This window comes from Podarcis pityusensis (assembly GCF_964106645.2).
Source record: "Podarcis pityusensis genome assembly, chromosome: 2".
In the NCBI taxonomy this organism is placed as follows: Eukaryota; Metazoa; Chordata; class Lepidosauria; order Squamata; family Lacertidae; genus Podarcis; species Podarcis pityusensis.
In genome coordinates this window covers 125,538,313-125,562,675 of record NC_138029.1, presented here as the reverse complement: position 1 = coordinate 125,562,675, position 24,363 = coordinate 125,538,313, and the positions used below count along the sequence as shown (strand labels likewise).

Sequence of the window (24,363 nt, the reverse complement as noted above, 5' to 3'; positions counted from 1 at the left end):
TTAAAAAGTTTGAGGACCCCTGCTCCAGATGAGCTCTGCTTTTGGCCTCCTATACTGACAGCTCTTTCTACAGATTTCTGAAAGATGGGCCAATTACGTGGGCACAGAGATTCCCCTCTCCACAGGAAAATGACGCTCCTGAAACCACTGGCAATGCCCACATTTCCCTGTGCCACCTTCCCTCCCCATGTTGGTTATTCCTCACAGCACCTCCTTCATTCCAGCTACCATTTGGGATTTTACCCCCTTTGCTGTTAATGAAGCCATGAATGAGAAGGTACGGTAAAACAATGAATTTATAAAATACAAACAACGTAGGATAGTTTAAGGATTACTTTCCAGTCTTTCTGTGTTTTCATTGTTCCTTTATTGCAAGTATAAAAATGTGATTTATGCTGCTGTTCTTATAACAAGGAATTGGACTTGACCCTTGGAGTCCCTTTAAACTCTACAGTTCTAGGATTCCAGAGCCAATCCTGCTTCCTAAACACCACTTTTGTGCTCCACTTTTCACAGTTCTCCATTCCTAACTCTCTCTGCCAAAGACCAAATATCAACCGAGTCTCAGGACATGTTCACTCACAATGAGCACTCCAGAGTCATGTTCTGCACATACCTTACAGTACATTATATCTTTCATCATACTTACTATTATGAGACATTTTATTTGCTTTAATACATGTATGTACAGCTTTCCATACAAACACCAGAACATCAAATACACTCCATAAATTTACAATGAATTTCCCCCTTATATGAGTTTGCTGATATGAGGGACAAAGTGAACCCTGTGGGAAAAACATGGCAAACTCCAAAAAACCGAAAAGGTTTCTCCCCCATAACAGTCTGTGGTTGCTTATTAAGAAGGCCATTATAATTGAAATATTTTCCTCACTCCATTCCATTTAAACAGTTGCTTCTCTGTGAGATCTTTGATGTCTTCTAAGACTTCCATTCCCATTGAAGCACTTCCCACAATCCATACATTTAAATGTTTTCTCCCCTGTATGAGTTTGTTGATGTCTTTTAAGAGATCCATTCTCACTGAAGCACCTCCCACAATCCGTACACATATACGGTTTCTCCCCTGTGTGAGTTCTCCAATGTATAGTAATTTGTGAACATCGTCTGAAGCTCTTTCCACACTCCTTACATTTAAATGGTTTCTCCCCTGTGTGAGTTCGTTGATGAATTCTAAGATTTCCACTACAACTGAATCTCTTTCCACACTCCATACATCTAAATGGTTTCTCCCCTGAGTGAGTTCGTTGATGTATTCTAAGATTTCCACTACGACTGAAGCCCTTCCCACACCTCATACATTTAAATGGTAACTCACCAGTGTGAGTTCGTACATGTGTTGCAAGATCTCCCCCCTGACTGAAGCTCTTTCCACAAACCATACACTTATATGGTTTCTCACCCGTGTGAGTTCGTTGATGTTTAGTAAGTGTTCCATTGTGACTGAAGCTCTGTCCACACTCTATACATTTAAATGGTTTCTCCCCAGTGTGAATCCGTTGATGTATTCTAAGAGTTCCACTCTCACTGAAGCTCTTTCCGCACTCCATACACTTAAAAGGTTTCTCCCCTGTGTGAGTTCGGTGATGTGTAGTAAGGTGTGAAGACAGTCTGAAGTTCTTTCCACACTCCATACACCTAAATGGTTTCTGCCCTGTATGAGTTCGTTGATGTACTGCAAGAGCTCCACTCTGACTGAAACCCTTCCCACAAATACATTTAAATGGTTTCTCCCCAGTGTGACTTTGTTGGTGCACAGTGAGTCTCCCACTACAAATGAAGCTCTTTCCACACTCCAAACATTTATATGGTTTCTCTCCTGTATGAGTACCCTGATGCAGAGTAAGGCTTCCACTTGCACTGAAGCACTTTCCACAAACCATACACTTATATGGTTTCTCACCCGTGTGAGTTCGTTGATGTCTAGAAAGGATTCCACTCTGACTGAAGCCCTTCCCACACTGCATACATTTAAATGGTTTCTCCCCAGTGTGAATCCGCTGATGTCTTCTAAGAGTTCCACTTGCACTAAAGCTCTTTCCGCACGCCATACAATTAAAGGGTTTCTCCCCGGTGTGAGTTCGTTGATGTACAGTAAGTTTTCCACTCTCACTGAAGCTCTTTCCGCACTCCATACATTTAAAAGGTTTCTCCCCTGTGTGAGTTCGTAGATGTATAGTAAGGTGTGAACACAGGCTGAAGCTCTTTCCACACTCCATACATCTAAATGGTTTGTTCCCTGTGTGAATTTGTTTATGTACAGTAAGGTTTCCATTTTTACTGAAGCTCTTTCCGCACTCCATGCATTTAAAAGGTTTCTCTCCTGTATTAGTTTGTAGATGTGTGCTAAGGTGTTCACTCACACTTAAGTACTTTACAGATGGCCCCTCAAAATTCTGATTGCCTTCTTCATCACCTGGTTTAAAGTGGGGGATAAGAAAATATTGTTAGGTATTCGAGCAAGAGAACTTAACACGCAACAAGACCAATCAGCACTTTCCCTTCTTTTAACACCTCCAGCGTCCCTCCCTCTCCTATGTACCATTTTTAGGAAAGGGGGTGGGACCTGAAAATAGTCTCAAGAACCCTTAGTATCCAGTATTCTAGTATCTAGTATTCAACTCCCATACCAAGAACAAACTTAGTTGGTCTCTAAGGTAATATTGGACAATTTTTTTTAAAAAAAAATTATATATATTTCGTCTGCGTCAGACCAACCTGGCTACCTACCTGAACCTTCAACTCCCACTGAGCACCAAGAGAAAACTTCTGTGCTGAGGTGAGGCATGTATGGCCCTCCAGATGTGGTTGGACTCTAAGTACCATCAGCCCAAGCAAAGATGGCCAATGACCAGTGATGATGGGAGTTGTAGTGCAGCCAAATCTGGAGGGACACCTTTCTCCATCTTCCCCCTCCTGTGAAAATGCTATACTGTTTTTTATTTCCTCCTTGATCTGTAATATCTTGCTGATACATTCCAACCAGCTGTACACATCACCTAAACCTGCACCAGGATGCTGGCGAAGATTGGCCCTTGTTCTGATCCAAAAGGGCTCTTTTTATATTCCTACATACTGAAAGGAGACACACAAAGGTACAGCCTCACAGCAAAGTGGAAGTATGTACCTCTGAATTGGTCCAGGACAACATCCCTGTATTTTTCTGTTCCAAGCGAGGAGGTGAGCTCAGACTTGACTATCAGAGTCCCTGCTATGTGGAATAAGTAAAACAGAAGTGTTGTTTATGTATATGTGACTATAAAAATATACAAAAGTATTAATCTTTTGAAGCAAAGACAGCAAAGTATCTGGTGGCCCATTAAAAGTTGATAAATGACACTGACCAGCAAACCTCATGCCACCATTATTAACCTGTCAGTCTCCCTGTAGATTTTACATAGGTTTTAGGGGGAAATTCATACCACAATTTCAGCTTACGAAAAGTTACCTACTGACAAAAGTACAGAGTTGCTATAAACTAGAATCTTCAACATCAACTTCGTTGGACTGGTCATGTTGTTCAGATGCCTGATTATCGTCATCCAAAGCAACTACTCTATTCCCAACTTAAGAATGGGAAGGGAAATATCGATGGACAACAAAAGAGGTTTCAAAATGCTCTGAAGGCAAATCTAAATACATGAAGTAGAAGCACAGAAAATTGGAAAATACTGGCGTGCGAGTGCTCCAATTGGAGAAAAGCCTTTACCAAGGCGTAATGCACTTTGAAGAAGCACAAGCTCAAGACGAAAAGGAGAAACAAGCTAAGAGGAAAGCACGTTTGGCAAACCCTCACTGTGATTAACTCCCTCCGGGAAACCTATGTCCCCACTGCCGAAGGATGTGTGGATCCAGAATTGGACTCCACAGTCACTTATGGACACACCGTTAAGACCGTGTTCATGGAAGACAATCTTATTCGTCTATGAGGATTTGCCAAAGAAGAAGACACGGAATGAATAAATGGCTCAAATAGGAGATTTACTCTTTCAATGTTTAGCAGCCAAGAGGGATACAAATCTGCCCTTACCTAAAGAGACCACCATCTCATAATTCTCCTCCATGACGTCCTTGTGCAGAGCTCGTTGGCCAGGATCCAGCAGAGCCCACTCCTCCTCCGTGAAAAACACAGCCACCTCCTCAAAGGTCAAGAGGGCCTGGAAGAAGAAGAGGAAGAAGACAGAGCTTCTCTTAGATCCCCATCATCCCCACTCAACACAGAGGGAGGCTGGGTGGTCCCATCTGTGCCTCTTCCCTCCTCCCTGCTCCCGTTGCTCTTTCCCTACCTGAGGAAGCTGCCTGGCTCCTCTTTCCACTCCACCTCTGAGAAGAGGCCGTTCAGAGGGGGTCTCGGAGGCCATTGCTTTGCCAGTGGAAAGGACGGAGGAGGAGGAGGCGGAAACAGGGCCACTTCCAGGACTCTCTCAGCTGGTGCCACGATGCACTTCAATGCAGGGAGCAGCTCTTTAAGGAGAACAATGCAGAAATAATAATAATAAGAATTGATTGAATTTATATGCCGCCCTATACCCGGAGGTCTCAGGGCTGTTCAAAGAAAGGCAGATTTAATTAGGGTGGGAGACATTTACACAGATAGCATACCTTTTCAAAATTACAAATACTGTGGTACCTCGGGTTACAGATGCTTCAGGTTACAGACTCCGCTAACCCAGAAATAGTAATTTGGGTTAAGAACTTTGCTTCAGGATGAGAACAGATATTGCACGGCGATGGTGCGGCAGCAGCGGGAGGCCCCATTAGCTAAATTTGTACCTCGGGTTAAGAAGTTTCAGGGTAAGAACGGACCTCCAGAACGAATTAAGTTCTTAACCCAAGGTACCACTGTACCAACATCAATAAACTAATGCTCATAAATTCTAATTACAAAGCCAGAGAACTGGAAGGATGTAATCCTTTCTACAGGCACTTTCTAATAATAGAAGCTGCCTCAGTCTTTAGGGGACATTCAGCTTCGGTTTGGAAAGTTCTGGGATCAAATCCCAAACTGTTAATGAAGCTTCGCAGAAAGCATTATGGTCAGTACCTCTGAAGACCTCGCTTTTCCTTTCCCCCAAACAGCCACCCAGGAAGAGTGGATGGAAATATTTAGAGTACTCCATGCGCTAACATGGATTGTAGTTTAGGGGACAGAGATATGAAGTTCTGTGGCTTATGGCCCCCTAGTCCTTCCTCTTAGGAACCCCCCCCCCTCTCTCTCTCTCTCTCTCTCTCTCTGTGTGTGTGTGTGTCCCCTTTTATCTTCCCCACACTGCAAGGAAGGACAGGAGGAGAAATAATCAGGGGGTCCAAACTGGGCACAGGGCATCCCTCCTGAGCAGGGGGATGGGAGACAGGGTCTCCCTGGTGGAAGCCCAGCACCCGAACTGCAGGGTGGGGAACCTCAGACCCAGGGGCTGAATTGGCCCTCAAATCCTTTTTTTCTCTCTCTCTGGCCCTCAGGAATTTCCCCAGCGCCACACCCTCTTTCCAACGCTTCCCAGCTGCCTCCTGAGGTTTTTTTGTGGGACTGGGAAAAATCCCTGGAAGGCAGGCAGCTCCTGGATAAAGCTCAGAGTCAGCACCATAGCCCCACCAACTCTGTCCTCTGTCCCGCCCATCAATGGAAAGTGGACCCTGGAAGGCTGCTCAGCAGCGAATGTGGCCCTCAGGCTGGAGAAAGGTCTCTGTTCCAAACACTAAACTGGCAGTAATCCTGGCCCACCTTGCAGGGTTGTTGTGTGAGCATTGCCCAGGTGGTGGGCTTTAGAACACCTATAGTGTTAGAAGACCCTCTTGGCAACCTGGATGGGGATGAGGCCAGGCAGGAGCGAGGCTGGCAGCACCGGCAGAGAAAGTCCCTCAGCACCTCTGCGCTGGGCCAATCCTGCAAGGCAGGCCAGATCTCCCACCCCTGGGAGCTTTGATTCTCCTTCCCGACAAAGTCCCAAGAGGATATCTGGAGAAGCCTTTTTGGAAAGAAAGAGCATCAAAATCTGTGAGGGGGGGGATCAGTTTCATTCCCCAAGACTAGCTGGGGGGTCAGCCCCCTTCCCAAGAAGTAAATTCTCATTTCTTTTTGCTTCCTTCTCACATCAGCCTCTTTCTTACTCAGGAAGCTGCAGAGGCCGATTTCCCTTGACACTGTCCATCTCTCATCCCCCACCCAACTCAAAATCTCTCCCAATCCAGAGGTGACTCTGTTCTCCAGCTGCTTCCACTTCCTCTCCCCTGCTTGCCCTCCCGATCTCCGCCCCACTGTGGCAGGGGCTTCAGCAGCAGATTTCGGAGGGGGACAGGTCAGGGTCCTGGAGGAGCTCAGCCCTCCCCTCCCGCCCAGACCGGCTCCCTGACGCAGGAGGCAGAGCCTGGGGGGAGCGATGGGGGGGAAGGAGTGGGGCAGCAGTGAGAAGGGAGATGGAGGCTGTTAAACAGAGAGGAGCATCACTAAGTGGAATGGGGCTGCCCCCCCTTTGAACGGAGAAGGACTGACTTCTGCGTCAACATGCCCAGGGTGGGGCTGCGAATCCCTTTGTAGTTAAGTTGCACTGGGGGGGGACCCTTTTCTGGTTCGTCTCAAGCGTCTTCGCTGCGCTTCAAAAAGGATCTTGCAATGCAAACCCTGTTGGGGGAGGGGGACCCCACTTTGCAACAGGATGGCCTGCATCCAGCCCCCCCCCCCCCATGATTCCCACAGGGAAAGAGCGGAGCCCCTCCCTGCTTTCTTTGCACCCCCCCCTCAATCCTCCCGCCTCCTTTCCCAGTCACCCTGTTTGTCGATTCAGGCAGAGGGAAAGCAAATCCTTCTCCCCCCCCCAATAAGCGGCACCTCTTTCTCCTCTTCTCCAAGTCCGCTTCTCTTCCGCGAATGAGGATGGAGACCCCTCCCCTCCAAATTGCCTCCCCCCCCCAAAAAAATAACTTCCTGCCTCTCTAGGAAGCGGAGCTCATTGACCCAGAGGGAGGGGGAGGGGAAGGAGATCCGCCTCCCCCTCCTTGCAAACATGAATTTCCTTCCCAGCCGGCAAGCTCTACATTCCCGTTTATTTAGTGAGAAATTCATGGGTTCGATTACCTGCAGAGGCAGCGAAAGACGACCCCCCTGCGCGCATTTCTGAAAAGCCGCCTCCTGGAAAGGGGTTTAGAGCAGTAACTTAAAGACAATCCTAAATGGTGGTCCAGTGTCGTTTCAGTGCGTGCCTTTTGTAAAAAGAGGGAGCTGATGGAGAAAGTTAGGCTTTGTTATGTTTTCGGGGGGGGGGGGGTGCAGCTCAGTGGTAGAACGTTTGCTTTGCATGCAGAAGGTCTCGGATTCCCACTTTCGCGTTTGGTGGGGGTGTACCATGGTCCATGTCTTCTGGGGAAGAGGTTTTTATCAGACATCCAAAAGTCCTTAATCAGCACTTATCTTATTATAAGCATTGTTGTTGTTTAGTTGTGTCGGACTCTTCATGACCCCATGGACCAGAGCACGCCAGGCACTCCTGTCTTCCACTGCCTTCTCTTGTCTTCCATATTTATATATTTGACCCCTTATTCTACGCTTCAATCTAAAGAATTAATTTCCTTTCTGTTCACAGCAGCTAGACTACAGTTATTGCCCATGATGGAAGGAAACCTCTAAAAGGGCAATAGAAGCTTGGATTAATAACATCTGGACTGTTACTCTGTCAGAACGCCTCACATGCCATTAGTGTCTCATCAAAGGTATCTCCAAAAAAGATACCTTTGACACAATCTGGTCTCCCTTTTTCTCCCTTGATTGAAGAACAACAGGATATTTTAATGCCACCACCACCATCATCACAGAGGTATTTGTGGAAGGGATATTATGATTGGAATTGTCTAGCCAAGCAGATGGGTAGTTGGGCTCCTATTGAGGGTGTTGGGGGAGCCAACATGACCGTGATGTGGGACTGAGGACTGGAGTGGTCATTCTGTGATATTATGGCAGTGGACAAAGCTGTATTTACTTTGAATAAATGAATATTGTTGTTTTAATAAAGGTCTCAAATTCAATGCTTTGCATGCAGGAGGTCCCAGGTGAAATCCTCGTCAGGCAGAGAGACCCTGTTGGCATCCGTCTGTCTCGGGAGGCGATGGAGGAGGGGGCCTTTGGGGGTGAAGTCCAACTGTGGGCAGCTTGCAGCACCTGCTGTGGCTGCTTCATGTCATGGGCAAATGCTCAATGCCGGCAGAGGGAGGAGCAGCTCCAGGTGAACTCCACTTTCAGCCTCCTATACTGCCTGCTCTTTCTACAGATTTCTGAAAGATGGGCCAATTACGGGGGCACAGAGATTCCTCTCTCCGCAGGGAAATGACTCTCCTGAAACCACTGGCAATGCCCACATTTCCCTGTGCCACCTTCCCTCCCCATATTGGTTCCTCCCCTCAGCACCTCTTTCAGTCTGGCTGCCACCATGGAACTTTGTCCACTTTGCAGTTTAGTGTCAGGGGCTGGTCTGAATCGGAGGACTGGGGAATGCAATTTCAGGAATATCAGCTTGTAACAGAAGAGGAGAGGGAAGTCCCCCCCCCCCCCCCCGCTCTTCCAGAGTTTCACAATGCAGAGAGACAGGCAGATTCAGAGGCTGCACAGTTGAGACAGGAGCTACCCAGCTTTGAGATAGTAGCTAGGAAACAGGAAGGAGGGAAGCAGCTGGGTGATACATCAATCAGAACAAAGGAGAAGCTGGGAAGGAGGGACATCCCGTTGGATGTGGGTAAGAACTGCTATCCTTGCGAGGAGTAGCCTGTTTGTGCTAGCAACATGATACAGTAATAAAAAGACTAGAAATCTACCAACTGCTCATTAATTCTCATCGGTGAGCTACCAAAAGGGAGGGGGGAACTCCCGAACGTGACATGTAGCCATGAATGAGAAGGTATTGTAAAACAATGAATTTTTAAAAGATAAACAACGTAGGACGGTTTAAGGATTACTTTTCAGTCTTTCTGAGTTTTCATTGTTCCTTTATTGCAATTATAAGAATGGGATTTATGCTGCTGTTCTTTTAACAGGGAATTGGACTAGAAGACCCTTGGAGTCACTTTCAACTCTACAGTTCCAGGATTCCAGAGCCAATCCTGCTTCCTAAACACAACTGTCGTGCTCCACTTTTCACAACTCCGCATTCCCAATTCTCTTTACAAAGACCAAATATCAACGGATTCTCAGACATGTTCACTCACAATGAGCACACCAGAGCCACAGTCTGCACATTCCTAACTGCACATTATATCTTTCATTAAACTTACTATTATGTGACACTACCCTCATTGCTTTAATACGTATATGTACAACATTCCATACAAACACCAGAACATAAAACACACTCCATGCATTTACAATGGATTTTCCACATAAGAGTTTGTTGATATGAGAGACAAAGTGAACTCTGTGGGGAAAACCTGGCACACTCTATAAAACTGAATGGGTTCTTCCCTGTGAGAGTCTGTAGCTGTTAATTAAGAACTCCATTATAATTGAAACACTTTCCACACTCCTAACATTTAAACCGTTGCTTCCCTGTGAGATTGTTGATGTTTTCTAAGAGTTACACTGCTACTGAAGCACTTTCCACAATCCATACACTCATATGGTTTCTCCCCTGTGTGAGTTTGTTGATGTACAATAAGTGTTCCATTGTGACTGAAGCTCTTTCCACACTCCGTACAACTAAAGGGTTTCTCCCCAGTGTGAGTTTGGTGATGTCTTGTAAGTTTTCCACCTTCACTGAAACCCTCCCCACACTCCATACATTTAAAAGGTTTCTCACCTGTATGAGTTCGTTGATGGTATTTAAGGTTTCCAATCTGAATGAAGCTCTTTCCACACTCCATACATCTAAAGGGTTTCTCCCCTGTGTGAGTTCGTTGATGTTGGGTAAGGTTTCCATTCTGCTTGAAGCTCTTTCCACACTCCATACATCTAAACGGTTTCTCCCCTGTGTGAGTTCGTAGATGTACAATAAGTGTTCCATTCTGACTGAAGCTCTTTCCACACTCCGTACACCTAAATGGTTTCTCCCCTGTGTGAATTCGTAGATGTTTGGTAAGGTTTCCACTATGACTGAAGCTCTTTCCACACTCCATACATTTAAAAGTTTTATCCCCTGTGTTAGTTTGTAGATGTGTGCTATGGTGTTCACTCACAATGAAGTACTTCACAGATGGCCCCTCATAATTCTGATTGTCTTCTCCATCACCTGGTTGAAAGTTGGGGAAAAGAAAATATTGTTAGGTATTCAAGGAAGAAAATATTAGAGATATTAACACACAGCAAGACCAATCAGCACTTTCTCTTATTTTAACAAGTCCAGTATTCCTCCCTCTCCCATGCACCACATTTTTAGGAAAGGAAATCTGAAAATAATCTCCAGAACTCTTAGTATGCAGTTCAAATCCCATGTAACACTGAGCACCAAGAGAAACCTTCTATGCTGAGATGAGGCATCTATGGCCCTCAAGATGTGGTTGGACTCTAAGTAGCATCAACCCAAGTAAAGATGGCCAATGACCAGGGATGGCAGGAGTTGTAGTGCAGCAACATCTGAAGGGACACACTTTTTCCATCTTCCTCCTCCTGTGAAAATGCTACGCCTCTGTATTCAGTTTTCTCCTTCCTCCCTGATCTGTAATATCTCGCTGATACATTCCAACCAGCTGTACGCATTGTCAGGAGTTCAGCCTACACTTGAGTAGGACCCTGCCAGAGACACATGCCTGACTGGCATGTTCTCTCCCTCCTGGTTGATTGTTCGGGAGCTTCGTAAGCTTTCTTCAGCCCGAATATCACAGCGACCGATGCCAACTGACACCGGCACACTTCGAGATCCACAGAGTTTGCGCCGCTTGTGACAGAAACCCAGCAACTCAGTATGTTGGCTAATCTACTTTATTTACATATAAACACACACGGAGCACTGCAACATGGCTCCTTCTCTCTCTAGCATCAGACGGCAAAGAGAAAAAGAACAAAGGACAATAGTCCCACTTCACGGAACACAGTAACACAAACATTCTGTCTCTGTCACTTCCCACTCTGTGGAGTCAAAACATATACCATCATGTGATAGACAACAATCCCATGACTGCAATCTCGCAGTAGGCATTCTAACACACATCACCTAAACCTGCACCAGGATGCTGGAGAAGATGGGCCCTTCTTTGTATATTATACATAGGGTTTTTTGTGAATTCATTCCACAATATCAGCTTATGAAGAGTTACCTACTGACAAAAGTATAGTGTTGCTATAAAGTACAATCTTCAACATCAACTTCGTTGGACTGGTCATGTTGTTCAGATGCCTGATTATCGTCTTCCAAAGCAACCACTCTATTCCCAATTTAAGAATGGAAATTGATATAGTGGTGGACAACAAAAGAGGTTTAAAGATGCTCCCAAGGCAAATCTTAAAAATGCAGTATAAGCAAAGGAAAATGGGAAACACTGGCCTGCGAGTGCTCCCTCACTGTGAGATGTGAGGTTACAGGGAACCAGGCAGAGGGCCTTCTCAGTAGCAATACCCGCCTGGTCGAACACCCTCCCATCAGATGTCAAGGAAATAAACAACTATCTGACTTTTAGAAGTCATCTGAAGGCAGCCCTGTTTAGGGAAGTTTTTAATGTTTGATTCTATTTTTAATATTTTGTTAGAAGCTGCCCAGAGTGGTTGGGGAAACCCGGGCAGATGAGCGGGAAATGAATAAATTATCATCATCATCCAATTGCAGAATAGTCATTACCAAGGCGCCATGGACTTTGAAGAAGTACAAACTCAGGAAGAAGAAGAAGAGTTTGGATTTGATATCCCACTTTATCACTACCCAAAGGAGTCTCAAAGTGGCTAACATTCTCCTTTCCCTTCCTCCCCCACAACACTCTGTGAGGTGAGTGAGGCTGAGAGACTTCAAAGAAGTGTGACTAGTTCAAGGTCACCCAGCAGCTGCATGTGGAGGTGCGGAGACACGAACCCGGTTCACCAGATTATGAGTCCACTGCTTTTAACCACTACACCACACTGGATGAAAGGGAGAAACAAGCTAAGAGGAAAGTACATTTGGCAAACCCTCACTGTAATTAACTCCTGCCTGGAAACCTATGTCCCCACTGTGGAATAATGTGTACATCCAGAATTGGACTCTACAGTCACGGACATACTGTTAAGACCATGTTCATGGAAGACAATCTTATTCGGCTACAAGGATTCACCAAAGAAGAAGACACGGCACGAAATGGCTCAAACAGGAGATTCACCCTTTCAATGTCTAGCAGCCAAGACAAATCTGCCCTTACCTAGAGAGGCCACCATCTCATAATTCTCCTGCATGACTTCCGTGTGCAGAGCTTGTTGGCCAGGATCCAGCAGAGCCCACTCCTCCTCCGTGAAAAACACAGCCACCTCATCAAAGGTCAAGAGGGCCTGGAAGAAGAAGAGGAAGAAAACAGAGCTTCTCTTAGATCCCCATCATCCCCACTCAACACAGAGGGAGGCTGGGTGGTCCCATCTGTGCCTCTTCCCTCCTCCCTGCTCCCGTTGCTCTTTCCCTACCTGAGGAAGCTGCCTGGCTCCTCTTTCCACTCCACCTCTGAGAAGAGGCCGTTCAGAGGGGGTCTCGGAGGCCATTGCGCTGCCAGTGGAAAGGACGGAGGAGGAGGAGGAGGCGGAAACAGGGCCACTTCCAGGACTCTCTCAGCTGTTGCCACGATGCACTTCAATGCAGGGAGCAGCCGTTTTAGGAGAACAATGAAGACAAAATAATAATAATAATAATTGTTATTAATTGAATTTATATACCGCCCTATACCTGGAGGTCTCAGGGCAGTTCACAGAAAGATGGATTTAATTAGGGTGGGAAACATTTACACAGATAGCATACCTGTTACAAATTACAGTGGTACCTCGGGTTAAGAACTTAATTTGTTCCGGAGGTCCGTTCTTAACCTGAAACTGTTCTTAACCTGAGGTACCACATTAGTTAATGGGCAGCCTGCTGCCACTACACCGCTGTTGCACGATTTCTGTTGTCATCCTGAAGCAAAGTTCTTAACCAGAGGTACTATTTCTGCGTTAGTGGAGTCTGTAACCTGAAGCGTCTGTAACCCAAGGTACCACTGTACAAATATCAATACTCAAAAACTAATACTCATTACAAAGGCAGTGAACTGGAAGGATGTAATCCTTTCTACAGGAACTTTATAATAATATAAGCTGCCTCAGTCTTTAGGGAACCTTCAGTTTGGTTTGTAAAGTTCTAGGATCAAATCCCAAACTCTTAATGAAGCTTCGCAGAAAGCATTATGGTCAGTACCTCTGCAGACCTCGCGTTTCCTTTCCCTCGAACAGCCATCCAGGAAGAGTAGATGGAAATATTTAGAGCACTCCATGCGCTAACATGGACTGTAGTTTAGGGGACAGAGATATGAAGTTCTGTGGCTTATGGCCCCCTAGTCCTTCCTCTTAGGAACCTGTGTCTGTGTGTGTGTGTGTGTGTGTGTGTGTGTGTGTGTCCCTTTTATCTTCCCTACACTGGGAGGAAGGACAGGAGGAGAAATAATCAGGGGGTCCAAACTGGGCACAGGGCATCCCTCCTGAGCAGGGGGATGGGAGACTGGGTCTCCCTGGTGGAAGCCCAGCACCCGAACTGCAGGGTGAGAAACCTCAGACCCAGGGGTAAATTGGCCCTCAAATCCTTTCTGTCTCTCTCTCTGGCCCTCAGGAATTTCCCCAGCACCACACCCTCTTTCCAAGGCTTCCCAGCTGCCTCCTGAGGTTTTTTTTGTGGGGCTGGGAAAAATCCCTGGAAGGCAGGCAGCTCCTGGACAAAGCTCAGAGTCAGCCCCATAGCCCCACCAACTCTGTCCTCTGTCCTGCCCATCCATGGAAAGTGGCCCCTGGAAGGGTGCTCAGGAGCGAATATGGCCCTCAGGCTGGATAATGGTCTCAACCCCTGTTCCAAACACTAAACTGGCAGTAATCCTGGCCCACCTTGCAGGGTTCTGGTGTGAGCATTGCCCAGGTGGTGGGCTTTAGAAGACCTATAGTGTTAGAAGACCCTCCTGGCAACCTGGATGGGGACGAGGCCAGGCAGGAGCGAGGCTGGCAGCACCGGCAGAGAAAGTCCCTCAGCACCTCTGCGCTGGGCCAATCCTGCAAGGCAGGCCAGATCTCCCACCCCTGGGAGCTTTGATTCTCCTTCCCGACAAAGTCCCAAGAGGATATCTGGAGAAGCCTCTTTTTGGAAAGAAACAGCATCCAAAACTCATCCCCCCTCCTCTTTCCTCCAAGTCCAGCTGGGGAGGGGGGGGGTCATTTATTTAATTCCTCCAGTCTTTGCCGTCAAGCTTTTTAAAGCTCCTGAGACCTCCTAAGACCTGGCAGGCTTCTGAGACATGGATTAGTTTCAAATCCTGCCATCCATGGGACCATTTCCCTTGCCAAGCAGGAGGGAAACTGACAATGTGCTTTTTCATGCTTCAGGAAATGGAAAATGTGCATCGTCCCTCCAGTTTTGGGGCACAAAAGCAGCACAGCAACCCCTTCCCAACTGCACCCCCCAACATGGGAAACCCAACAAGGCTCTTTCCTTTGTGCCAAAGCAACCTCAGCCGGCCAGACTAGGATTTCTGAAAGGGGAGCTGGGGGGTCCTCCTCCTTCCTTCTCACATAAGCCTCTTTCTTACTCAGGAAGCTCCGAAGGCCGATTTTCCCTTGACATTGTCCATCTCTCACCCCCGCACCCAATTCGAAATCTCCCCCCTCTCTCCCAATCCACAGGCGACTCTGTTCTCCAGCTGCTTCCCCTGCACCAAGTTAGACTCCCTCCCACCCTCCATATATCTCCCCATCGCCATACAGGGATGCCAACTTGAATAAAATATTGGGGGCAGCACCCGCAAATATCTTATGGGGAAGGGAGAAGACCCCTCGGACCCCTATGAGTTGGCTCCTATGGTTTCATGATCCCGACTGAGGCAGGAGGCGGCAGATTAGGATTCTGGGGTTCATCCTGCAATGCAAACCTTGTTTGAGGTAGAGGGACCCGCCCCCTTGCAGCCGATTGCAGATCGCCTCTCCTGATTCCCAGAGGGAAAAGGGGGAGCCCTTCCTTGCTTTCACCCCCCTCCCCCCTTTGTAGATTCAGGGGCAGGAAAAGCAAATTCTTCTCCCTCCCTGCACCCCAAATCTCCCCTTCCCCTGAAATGTTGCACCTTTCCCCTCCTCCTTTGCAGACCTCCTTCTCTTCCGGGGGTGTGCATGGAGACCCCACCCCCTTCAACATTGCCTCTACCCCCCCCACCCCGCCCTGCTCCGTCACTTCCTGCCTCTCTAGGAGTTCATTGGCCGAGAAAGGTAGCTATTTAAATATTTTCCTTGTGAACAGACCATGTTTTATTTGTAGCTTTTATTTAAGCACGAGCACTTCTTTGCTTTCTTTTCTTCGCTTCTCACTTCCCTATGTGGCCCCCGAGTCTCATGCCCTGCCCCCCCCATTGGAATATCATGTTCCTCTGTAACCCCCTTGGAATATCCATATGCGCCCCCCCCCTTTAGAAACGCTGATCTACTCCATTGAATTGGGTGGGCCTGACTTCTGAGTAAAAATCCTGTTCAATCCTAAAGGTTGCCATGGAGCCACACATATGAAATTTCCCCTGTCTCTTCCATAGTTTCTGTTGTGTGAATGGTGCTGCGGACCCCCTGGGGGGGGGGGGGGAAGGTTCCCTGGAGTAGGCAGACTACCTATTGGGAAAAGCTGCTTTAGTGCTCTGATTTCAGGAGCCGGACCGAACCTTTCCCCACATTGTACATCCCCGTATGGTTTCTCCCCATGGGTGTCATTTTGGGGGAAATTAGCAATGAGCTTACTGTGAAGCATTTTGCACACTCTTGTCACACGCCTGCTTGATTCAAGATGCTCCCACAGTCCCCTGTGCCACCTTCTCATGCCCTGCAAAACATGCAGAGAGGAGTTGAGTCTTTCCTGGTTCTCCCACTAAAGGTAAAGGGACCCCTGACCATTAGGTCCAGTCGTGGCCGACTCTGGGGTTGCGGCGCTCATCTCGCTTTATTGGCCGAGGGAGCTGGCGTACAGCTTCCGGGTCATGTGGCCAGCTTGACAAAGCCGCTTCTGGCGAACCAGAGCAGTGCACGAAAACACTGTTTACCTTCCCGCCAGAGCAGTACCTATTTATCTACTTGCACTTTGATGTGCTTTCAAACTGCTAAGTCAGCAGGAGCAGGGACCAAGCAATGAGAGCTCACCCTGTCGTGGGGATTCGAACTGCCGACCTTATGATCGGCAAGCCCTTATGATCGGTTTAACCCACAGCGCCACCCACATCCCACTAAACACCACTAACGCCAACCGCGTCCCACTAAACACCCCCTTTATTCCTGCTGCCACCAGAGATAATGTCTTAGCTGAACACTTCGCCCTCCATGTAGCCAAGAATGACAAGGTGTTGTTATTTACTTTACTTAAATTTCATTTCTATTCATTACTATATAGCTATAAGTGATGTTACTATCCTAATGCATACATGGCTACGAATATCCCACTACATTTAGTATGAATTCATTCCAAATATCAATATATATGTCCAAACAGAGTCTGCGTCTATAGGCAATCCGTTCATGTGTTGCATTGTCTTTCGTGTTGTCATGTTTTTATTCTTCCAGTTAGTTCATCAGTATCAGCCTCTTGGCAATCATTAGGGTGCAAAGAATCCATTTTTCTTGTCCTGTTGTCAACTTCCATTTTCATTTCTTGGGGATTGTTCAGCTGTGATTCTGAAATCATAGGCATTGACACTGCTGTTCTCAGAAAAGGATTGGACTGCATGCTGGTTACTTTTCCTCGATCTTTTAGTTTCATTTTACTTTTAACCACTTTTAGGGTTTTGCAATCAAGCAGTGATTGAATTTATGAAATACATAAATTAACTAAATATAATTCTGTTATTCTATCTGCCTTGCATGCAAGAAAAAGGTCCCAGGTTGACCCCCCCCCCCGGCATCTGGGAGAAACCCTTGTTATGAAATCCCAGGTTGCTGCTGCCAGTCAGTGAAGACATTCCTGGCCTTTATTTGCAAAAGCATTTATATGCAAATAATCCTGGCTTTTATTTGCAAAAGCGAATAAATAAAGTCCCACCAAGCTGCCCACAGCCAGGAGAGCCCCCCAACCCCAGCTGGCTGGCTCATGGGACATGGATGAAATTCCCAAAGCAGCCAAGGAAGAATTCAGAGCCTGGAAGACGTCCTGGAGAGAAAGAGGTGGGCTGTGAACAGAGCATGCAAAGCTCTGAAATGCTCTTTATTATTATTATTTTTTAAATAATATTACTTTTAAAAATTACAGAAAAGGAAAAGGAAAGAAAAGAAGACAAGAGAAAAAAGAAACAAAAGAGAAAAAAGCAATACAATACAATATATAAACAATACAAAACACAACCTAAACACATTAAACTAAACACATTAAACTAAACTAAACAAAATCCTAACCCTAACCCTAAATAAAACAAAACAAAAACAATTTAAAAACATACATCACACCTTTTCCATACTCTATCTTTCATTCCCTTGTTTCCTCGACCTCCTCTCACCTCCCTTTTTGTATTCCACTTCTATTAATTGTTTCAGCAAATCCTTTCCATCTTTCTCTATTTTCTATCATATTATAAATATCTCAACATATTTTTAACCTTATTTTCCATTAAAACTAAAATACTTATATATGCTTAACTCCTTATTACATTTCTGCTAAGGCCATAAAATTTCATTCCACCATTTTTCTATCACTCATTAATTTTACAGTATTCCTATATATAAACTTTAAATTTTCCAATCTTCTTCCACCATCTCCTCTCCCTGGTTTCGGATTCTGCCAGTCCTTTCCGTCAATTCCATATAGTCCATCAACCTGGAGATCTTATGTCCGAGGCTCTTAACTCTTTTCCAGGTCTCTTCTGCAGGTCTTCTTCATATTCTTTAGTTCTAAAGAACAGATCTCTGGAAGACTCCAACCTGACAATACTTTTATTCCTTCTGGACAGATCAGCCAAATTTCCATAGTTGAAGCTAAGATACATAAAGTGTTTCAGGACATGTTTCAAGATTCCTCCAAATCCAAAGGCCCCCAGAACTTCAATCTCCTCCAGACCCAAGTCCATGTCCCAGAAGTCAGTTAATCCCTGCATAGAGGTATCTTTCCAACTTTCCTTCTTCAGTCCAGGCCGGGATCCGATCCTCAGAATCTGACTTTTTCTAGATTCGATCATAGAAGGCCTCAACTTGTAGTCCTCAATTTTCTTCTGTAAGACTGAAGATCCCGCTTGTATTAATTTAGGCTCAACAACAACAGCTTTCTCCTTCTCCTCCACAATTTGTCCTGCCAAAGTAGATTCCTGTACCAAGTCCTGAATTATTTCTGTGTTGGTGCTCACTTTTTGTCCCATATTAATCGCTTTTTGTCCCAAGTTGTCTATTTTAAAAGCCATGTCATCCGTCTTCTTATGAAGCTGTTCCAGCGAATAGCTTATCTTGCATAATACAGTCACTATGGCTTCTCCTGTCAACATTTTTAAATGGTCCAAGGTCAATCTCTGGTTCTCACAATTTCTTATCTTGCAGCTGGAGATTCCCCAGTTACACTCCTGTAACAGTTTCAAAAGCTCCCTCTAGAGGGAAACAATCTCCACTTGTATCAATCCTTTCAAACACAACTCAAGCCATAAAGATAGTTTCAATTTTCAGTTACTTTTCCTCCTTTTTAAATGCAGAAGAGGACAATGGAAAGTATCTTTCTCTTATTTAACTAGCTGTCAAATACATTCTGTTTGCAGTCAATGCACTCTCCCAAAACGTCACTCTTTCTGGCAGCCCTTTTCCAGGTTCAGAGCAGTGGTAATTTGATTTTTCACTCTCTCCTGCAGGCTCGCTAGGTCCAAAATTTCCCCCCTCTTCTCCTGCTTCCAAGGGTTTTTTTGTAATTTTAACCGATGGAAATTTAATCCTTTGCCAAAGGCTTTCCAAGACTTTAGCTTGTAACGTCTTTGCTTCAATCTATTTACAAAAGAGGAAGGCGGACTTCCTGTTTAAGACCTTCCTGTTTCGGTGCCAAATTAAGGTATTTAAGGATCCAATTTTCCGTTCTACTCACGGGTAGTTGTTTAAAGTCCAATTGTCCACAGGAAAAAGTAGGCGCTCTCCGGCAACAGCAATGCGGCTTCACTCCGTGAAAGAAGCAGTCAATTCGAAGCACCGCGCCACTCACCCCACGTCGCTCCGGATCCCCAAAACAGGGTTTCCCCGTGAGTAGGGGAGGCGCAAAGGTGCCAGCCGAATGCCAGGTTCACAAGCTTCTCCCGCTTGTGATTTCAATGGGTCTCCGCCTTCGCCATGGCGGTCAGACCCTGCTTTTCACGGAGCAAGTTCCTCCCGATCGGAGGAGCTCCGCCATTGCCGGAGGCGCCAACCCGGAAGTTTTTTTTACAAAGCTCTGAAATGCTAAACCCCCAACACCACTTTCTGCGCACGGCCTAGGAGGAAGGAGTGGAACCACTGCATTACCCTGCCCCTAACTCCCAACCCTCCTAGACCGTCCATGAGGCTATGTTAATATTTACAATGTCATTTTATTGGGAATGTATTTCACAAAGCAGAGGTGGCATTGGGGAAATGAGGTGGCGCTTTCTGGGTTAATTCAGATCACTCTATCTTGACTTCTGAGAGGTCAAGCCAAGAGGTGGAGGTGTGGGGACTTTGTGCGCACGATGACTGGAGGAGTTTGTAAATAATACTCGTGGTTCAACGGTTGCCAACCTGACCAGTAAAGCTTTACTCTTGGGTAATTGGGTAAGGTATATATTTTTATCACAAATCGGTAACCGGATACCGTGGTCAATGGCATTAAAAGAAACAGAGAGATCCAGCAGAACCAGGAAACAGCTTTTACCTTTGTCCCTCGCCTGCCAGAAATAATCAACCAGTGCCAACAAGGCGGTCTCAGTCTGATGGCAGGGCCTGACACTCAACTGGAAGAAATGCAGTCCAAATGGTCCATATCCTCCAGATATGCCTGGATTTATTCTGCAACCAAACATACATTTAAATTGTTTTTCCCCTGTGAGTTTGCTGATGTCTTCTAAGCGTTCCACTTCTAGTGAAGCTTCCCCCACAATCCATGCATTTAAAAGGTTTCTCCCCTGTGTGAATTTGTAGATGTGCATTAAGGCTTCCACTCTGACTGAAGCATTTTCCACACTCCATGCATTTAAATGGTTTTTCCCCTGTGTGAATTTGATTATGTCTTCTAAGCGTTCCATGAACTCTGAAGCTCTTTCCACATTCTATGCATTTAAATGGTTTCTGCCCTGTGTGAGTTCGTTGATGGTTTTTAAGGTGTACACTCTGAGAGAAGCTCTTTCCACACTCTATGCATTTAAATGGTTTTCCCCCTGTGTGAGTCCGTTGATGTTTTCTAAGTGTTCCACTCTCACTGAAGCTCTTTCCACACTCTATGCATTTAAATGGTTTTTCCCCTGTGTGAGTTCGCTGATGTGTTTTAAGCTGTCCACTCTGAGAGAAGCTTTTTCCGCACTCCATACATCTGAATGGTTTCCCACCAGTGTGAGTTTGATGATGTGCATTAAGGTGATTACTCAAAAGGAAGCTCGTTCCACACTCCATACATTTAAATGGTTTCTCCCCCGTGTGAGTTCGCATATGTATACAGAGGTTTCCACTCTGTGTGAAGCATTTCCCACACTCAAAACATTTATATGGTTTCTCCCCTGTATGAGTACATTGATGCATTATTAGTGATTCTCTATGACGGAAGCATGTTCCACACTCCATGCATTCAAATGGTTTCTGCCCTGTGTGAGTTCGTTGATGTTTTCTAAGTGTTCCACGATCGATGAAGCTCTTTCCACACTCTATGCATTTAAATGGTTTTCCCCCTGTGTGAGTCCATTGATGTTTTCTAAGTGTTCCACTATCGATGAAGAACTTCCCACACTCTATGCATTTAAATGGTTTTTCCCCTGTGTGACTTTGCTGATGTCTTTTAAGCTGTCCACTCTGAGAGAAGCTCTTTCCGCACTCCATACATCTGAATGGTTTCTCACCCGTGTGAGTTTGATGATGTGCATTAAGTTGATTACTCAAAAGGAAGCTCTTTCCACACTCCATACATTTAAATGGTTTCTCCCCCGTGTGAGTTCGCATATGTATACAGAGGTTTCCACTCTGTGTGAAGCATTTTCCACACTCAAAACATTTATATGGTTTCTCCCCTGTATGAATACATTGATGCCTTCTTAGCGATTGTCTATGACGGAAGCATGTTCCACACTCCATGCATTTAAATGGTTTTTCCCCTGTGTGAGTTCCTTGATGCTTTGTAGGAGTACCACTCCCACAGATGTCCTTGCCACAATCCATACCTTTAAGTGGTATCTCCACAGTTTCAGTTCATTGATGTGAACTAAGTGTGTTCACTGACTGAATCACATTGTTTATTCCATATATTGAAATGGTTTATTCATGATTCCTAATGAAAGTACAGATTGCTCTGACTGTCCTTTCTATCACTTGCTTCCGAGTAGGGGGAAAGGAAATCCTGTAAAGAAGAGAACAAAGGAATATAACACACATCAAGTGCCTTTGGTACCTTCTCTTAATTTAACATCTCCTACACTCTTCCTTTTTCTTTGTTCCTATTTTTTAGGAAATGAAATAAAGTCAGATAATAGTAATGCATCATCAACTTTTAATCATGATCAAGTATCGTTAATAATGCAGCATGATCCTAGATACACTGGTTCTCTTGAATTGCCAATTTAAATACAGAGGTTCCTCACTGGAAAGGGAGCTTCTCTCTCCCCATAATCCTGCTCTTTATTTCTCCGGTTCAGAATTCCCAATGACATTTTTGTCCTAATCACTAAAATGTTTGGTTGCAAGTTTCTTTGGGTTGACCTGGTAAACTAAAGGGACTAACAAATTCAATCAATCGTAATCATGGACTACAGGAACCCCTGAATTTCAGTAGCAATCTTCCCGTTCCCTTAAATCCCAAAGACATGAGAATTGATATAGTGGTTAATACTGGGAATTTGGTGGAATGGAGAGGAAGAGTGGGACGTAGTTATCTCTGCGTAAAGGTAAAAAAGAAAGAAAAAGGTATCTCTGCCTACAACCTGCCTAGCAATGGGCAGGGAAGGGCGGACTGGAGGCAATGCCTCTCCACAGAAACATGGGTAAATGGGTGAAATTGCAGAAGACAAGCCAAAAGTGGGTCATCTTCTCGATCCAACAGGGCTTTTTATATGTTTTAACGTAGTGAGTCTGACCAAATTGCTGGAGGCAGTGGAAGACAGAAGTGCCTGGCGTGCTCTGGTCCATGGGGTCCCAAAGAGTCGGACACGACTAAACGACTAAACAACAGCAACAAACGTAGTGAAATGTCTCACTGCATACTCAAAGGGCTTACCTCTCAATCTCCCCTTCACATTTCTGTGTTTTTCTTTTTCTAGCAAGATGTGCTTAGACTTGTGAGTCAGAGTCTCTCCTGTGTGGAACAAATAAGAGAGACGTGCCGTTTATGTCATATGTGACTGTCAAAGTCTTCAGGAACATTTATCTTTTGAAGCAAAAACAACAAAGTTTCTGGTGGCCCATTGGAGGCGAATAAACCTATAATGGCCTAAACCTTTGTGGACAGCAGGAGAATGCTGCAGATTGCGGGCCAGGAAAGCTCACGCCACCATTAACCTGTGTGTTTCTTTGTGGGTTTTGCAAAGTTGTTTTGGAAATCGTACCACAATATCAGTTCATCAAATGTTACAGACAAAATTTCAGCATTGCTATAAAAAATGATCCCACCCACTCCCTTTCTCTCTCACACAGTGTTTGTAGATATGGGAATGTCACACACCTCGCCAGTAATAAGGGCAATAATTGATCTACATCTGCACCTGTCTGTGTGTAAAGCCTCCAGTCACAGGCATTGTCTATCGTGATAACTGACACATTGCCCTTAAAGCACCCCAGACAGTGAAGGTGCACGCATTCACTGTCTTTGGGTGCTGATGGATTGTGTCTCAGCTTGTAACTCCCTTTGACATATAGAAAGATACAGAAAGGCTGTCCATATGTCTATTATATACAAATCCTGAAAGAATTTCCATAGCACCTCCAGCCATATTTTTTTGAGTAGTGGACCACATTATCCCCTCAATTAACCATGCAGTGGAACTAAGGCTTAGAACTGAAACCCTGGGAGAGGCAGACGGGTTTTTTCTGGTCCTTCCTGGAAGAGGATACCAGAAGGAAAGACCCGCTCTGGACAACCCTCTCTCCTTCCTCTCAAGAACTTCCTGCCCTTTCCTCTCCTCTCCAGCTGGACCAATGGCCTGGCTTGGTGTAATGCTGCTTGGTGTAATGTAATGCTTCAGAAGGTGTAAACCTTCTGAAGCCCCTAGCAGCAGCTGGCCTGGGGGATGGAGGAAGGAGTCCAGCTTCCAGGAAGGAGGGGAGGGTGGGGAATTGGACCCCCTCCCATTTTCAGGGACCCCTCTCTCCAAAGCAGATTTCTGGGCAGGAGGGAAAAGCCAAGGCAGCGTCTCCGGAGATTCCCCCGCCAGCGCCCAAGTGGGAGACCTCCCTTCCAAAGGGCAGCGTCTCTTTCTGTCTCTGCACCCCTTTGCCAATGCTGGACGGGGCTTTCCTCCCCCAGGGATGCTTCCCTCCTTCCTCCCCATGTTCCTCTGCCCCCTCCGTCCCCAGTCTCTCCTGCGCCCAGAGACCCCCTTGGCACGGCTCACCCCTCGCCCTGCGCGCAGAATCTCCCTCGAGCGCACCGACCTCTCCATCCGGAGGAGCCTCCCAAGACGAGCGGGGGGGGGCGGGGCGGGGAGGAGGAGGTAAGAGACGGCAGTAGGGGAGGGAGGGGTCTCTTCCCAGGCCTCTCTAGGCATCTCGGCTCTCTCGCTTCCTTAACCCATTCCATGCACTCTCCTTCTCTCCAGCCAAAAGAAGCGCGTCTCGCCACACGCGCGCAGCCAGCAGCGCCTCGAGGGATTCCTGCCAGGGGGAAACGGCGACGCGTCCTGAGGGGCGCTTGTTGGGGGGGCCTTGGTTTTCGCCAGCCGAAGGGTCCCAGGAAAGGCCCCTTCTGGGGGGTGAAGTCCCTTTGTCCTTTTCTTCCCCCTCCTCGCTCTCACCACCACCTTCCCACATGCAGCATCTTAATTTGGCCTCCCTTGTTCACGTTTCCGATTCCCTTTACTGCAATTTAAAGAGGGGGCAGGCTGTCCAACTGACCCCCTCCC

General features: G+C 46.1%; 3 protein-coding genes and 1 long non-coding RNA gene across 8 annotated transcripts; 1 reads left to right on the top strand and 3 right to left on the bottom strand.

Moving 5' to 3' along the window:
• Positions 1-344: 344 nt before the first annotated feature.
• On the bottom strand, positions 345-6,915 carry LOC308469595 (uncharacterized protein). 3 transcript variants are annotated; one of them, XM_080992284.1, is made up of 5 exons: positions 6,848-6,915; positions 4,308-4,485; positions 4,052-4,178; positions 3,149-3,232; positions 345-2,437 (listed from the first exon to the last, which is right to left on the bottom strand). In XM_080992284.1, exons 2-5 carry the CDS (start codon positions 4,380-4,382, stop codon positions 906-908), a joined length of 1,818 nt encoding a protein of 605 aa, XP_080848410.1. In that variant the 5' UTR covers positions 4,383-4,485; positions 6,848-6,915; the 3' UTR covers positions 345-905. The 3 variants fall into 3 exon arrangements, with proteins under 3 accessions (XP_080848410.1, XP_080848411.1, XP_080848412.1); XM_080992285.1 differs by having other exon boundaries at positions 3,149-3,229; XM_080992286.1 differs by lacking the exons at positions 4,052-4,178; positions 4,308-4,485; positions 6,848-6,915 and adding an exon at positions 3,470-4,006.
• A 69-nt stretch (positions 6,916-6,984) lies between these two features.
• On the top strand, positions 6,985-8,023 carry LOC308470223. Of its 2 annotated transcripts, none has more exons than XR_013982275.1 (2): positions 6,985-7,068; positions 7,599-8,023. It is a non-coding gene; the product is annotated as an uncharacterized lncRNA (long non-coding RNA). The 2 variants fall into 2 exon arrangements; XR_013982276.1 differs by having other exon boundaries at positions 7,060-7,210.
• Positions 8,024-8,970: 947 nt separating this feature from the next.
• On the bottom strand, positions 8,971-15,231 carry LOC308470017 (uncharacterized protein). Its single transcript, XM_080993229.1, has 3 exons — positions 12,575-15,231; positions 12,319-12,445; positions 8,971-10,226 (listed from the first exon to the last, which is right to left on the bottom strand). Exons 1-3 carry the CDS (start codon positions 12,647-12,649, stop codon positions 9,532-9,534), a joined length of 897 nt encoding a protein of 298 aa, XP_080849355.1. The 5' UTR covers positions 12,650-15,231; the 3' UTR covers positions 8,971-9,531.
• A 1,255-nt stretch (positions 15,232-16,486) lies between these two features.
• LOC308469857 (uncharacterized protein) lies at positions 16,487-24,363 on the bottom strand. 2 transcript variants are annotated; one of them, XM_080992897.1, is made up of 3 exons: positions 23,857-24,363; positions 22,524-22,601; positions 16,487-21,650 (listed from the first exon to the last, which is right to left on the bottom strand). In XM_080992897.1, exon 3 carries the CDS (start codon positions 21,470-21,472, stop codon positions 20,135-20,137), a length of 1,338 nt encoding a protein of 445 aa, XP_080849023.1. In that variant the 5' UTR covers positions 21,473-21,650; positions 22,524-22,601; positions 23,857-24,363; the 3' UTR covers positions 16,487-20,134. The 2 variants fall into 2 exon arrangements, with proteins under 2 accessions (XP_080849023.1, XP_080849024.1); XM_080992898.1 differs by having other exon boundaries at positions 23,897-24,363.

Excerpts from the sequence above, each read along its gene's own strand:
- LOC308469595 (XM_080992284.1), bottom strand. The coding sequence starts at position 4,382 with ATGGCCTCCGAGACCCCCTCTGAACGGCCTCTTCTCAGAGGTGGAGTG. Across the intron at positions 4,179-4,307 it reads GAGCCAGGCAGCTTCCTCAG|GCCCTCTTGACCTTTGAGGA; the intron begins GTAGGGAAAGAG and ends TTCTTCTTCCAG. Across the intron at positions 3,233-4,051 it reads TGAGATGGTGGTCTCTTTAG|CAGGGACTCTGATAGTCAAG; the intron begins GTAAGGGCAGAT and ends TATTCCACATAG.
- LOC308470017 (XM_080993229.1), bottom strand. The coding sequence starts at position 12,649 with ATGGCCTCCGAGACCCCCTCTGAACGGCCTCTTCTCAGAGGTGGAGTG. Across the intron at positions 12,446-12,574 it reads GAGCCAGGCAGCTTCCTCAG|GCCCTCTTGACCTTTGATGA; the intron begins GTAGGGAAAGAG and ends TTCTTCTTCCAG. Across the intron at positions 10,227-12,318 it reads TGAGATGGTGGCCTCTCTAG|GTGATGGAGAAGACAATCAG; the intron begins GTAAGGGCAGAT and ends ACTTTCAACCAG.
- LOC308469857 (XM_080992897.1), bottom strand. The coding sequence starts at position 21,472 with ATGGATTGTGGCAAGGACATCTGTGGGAGTGGTACTCCTACAAAGCAT.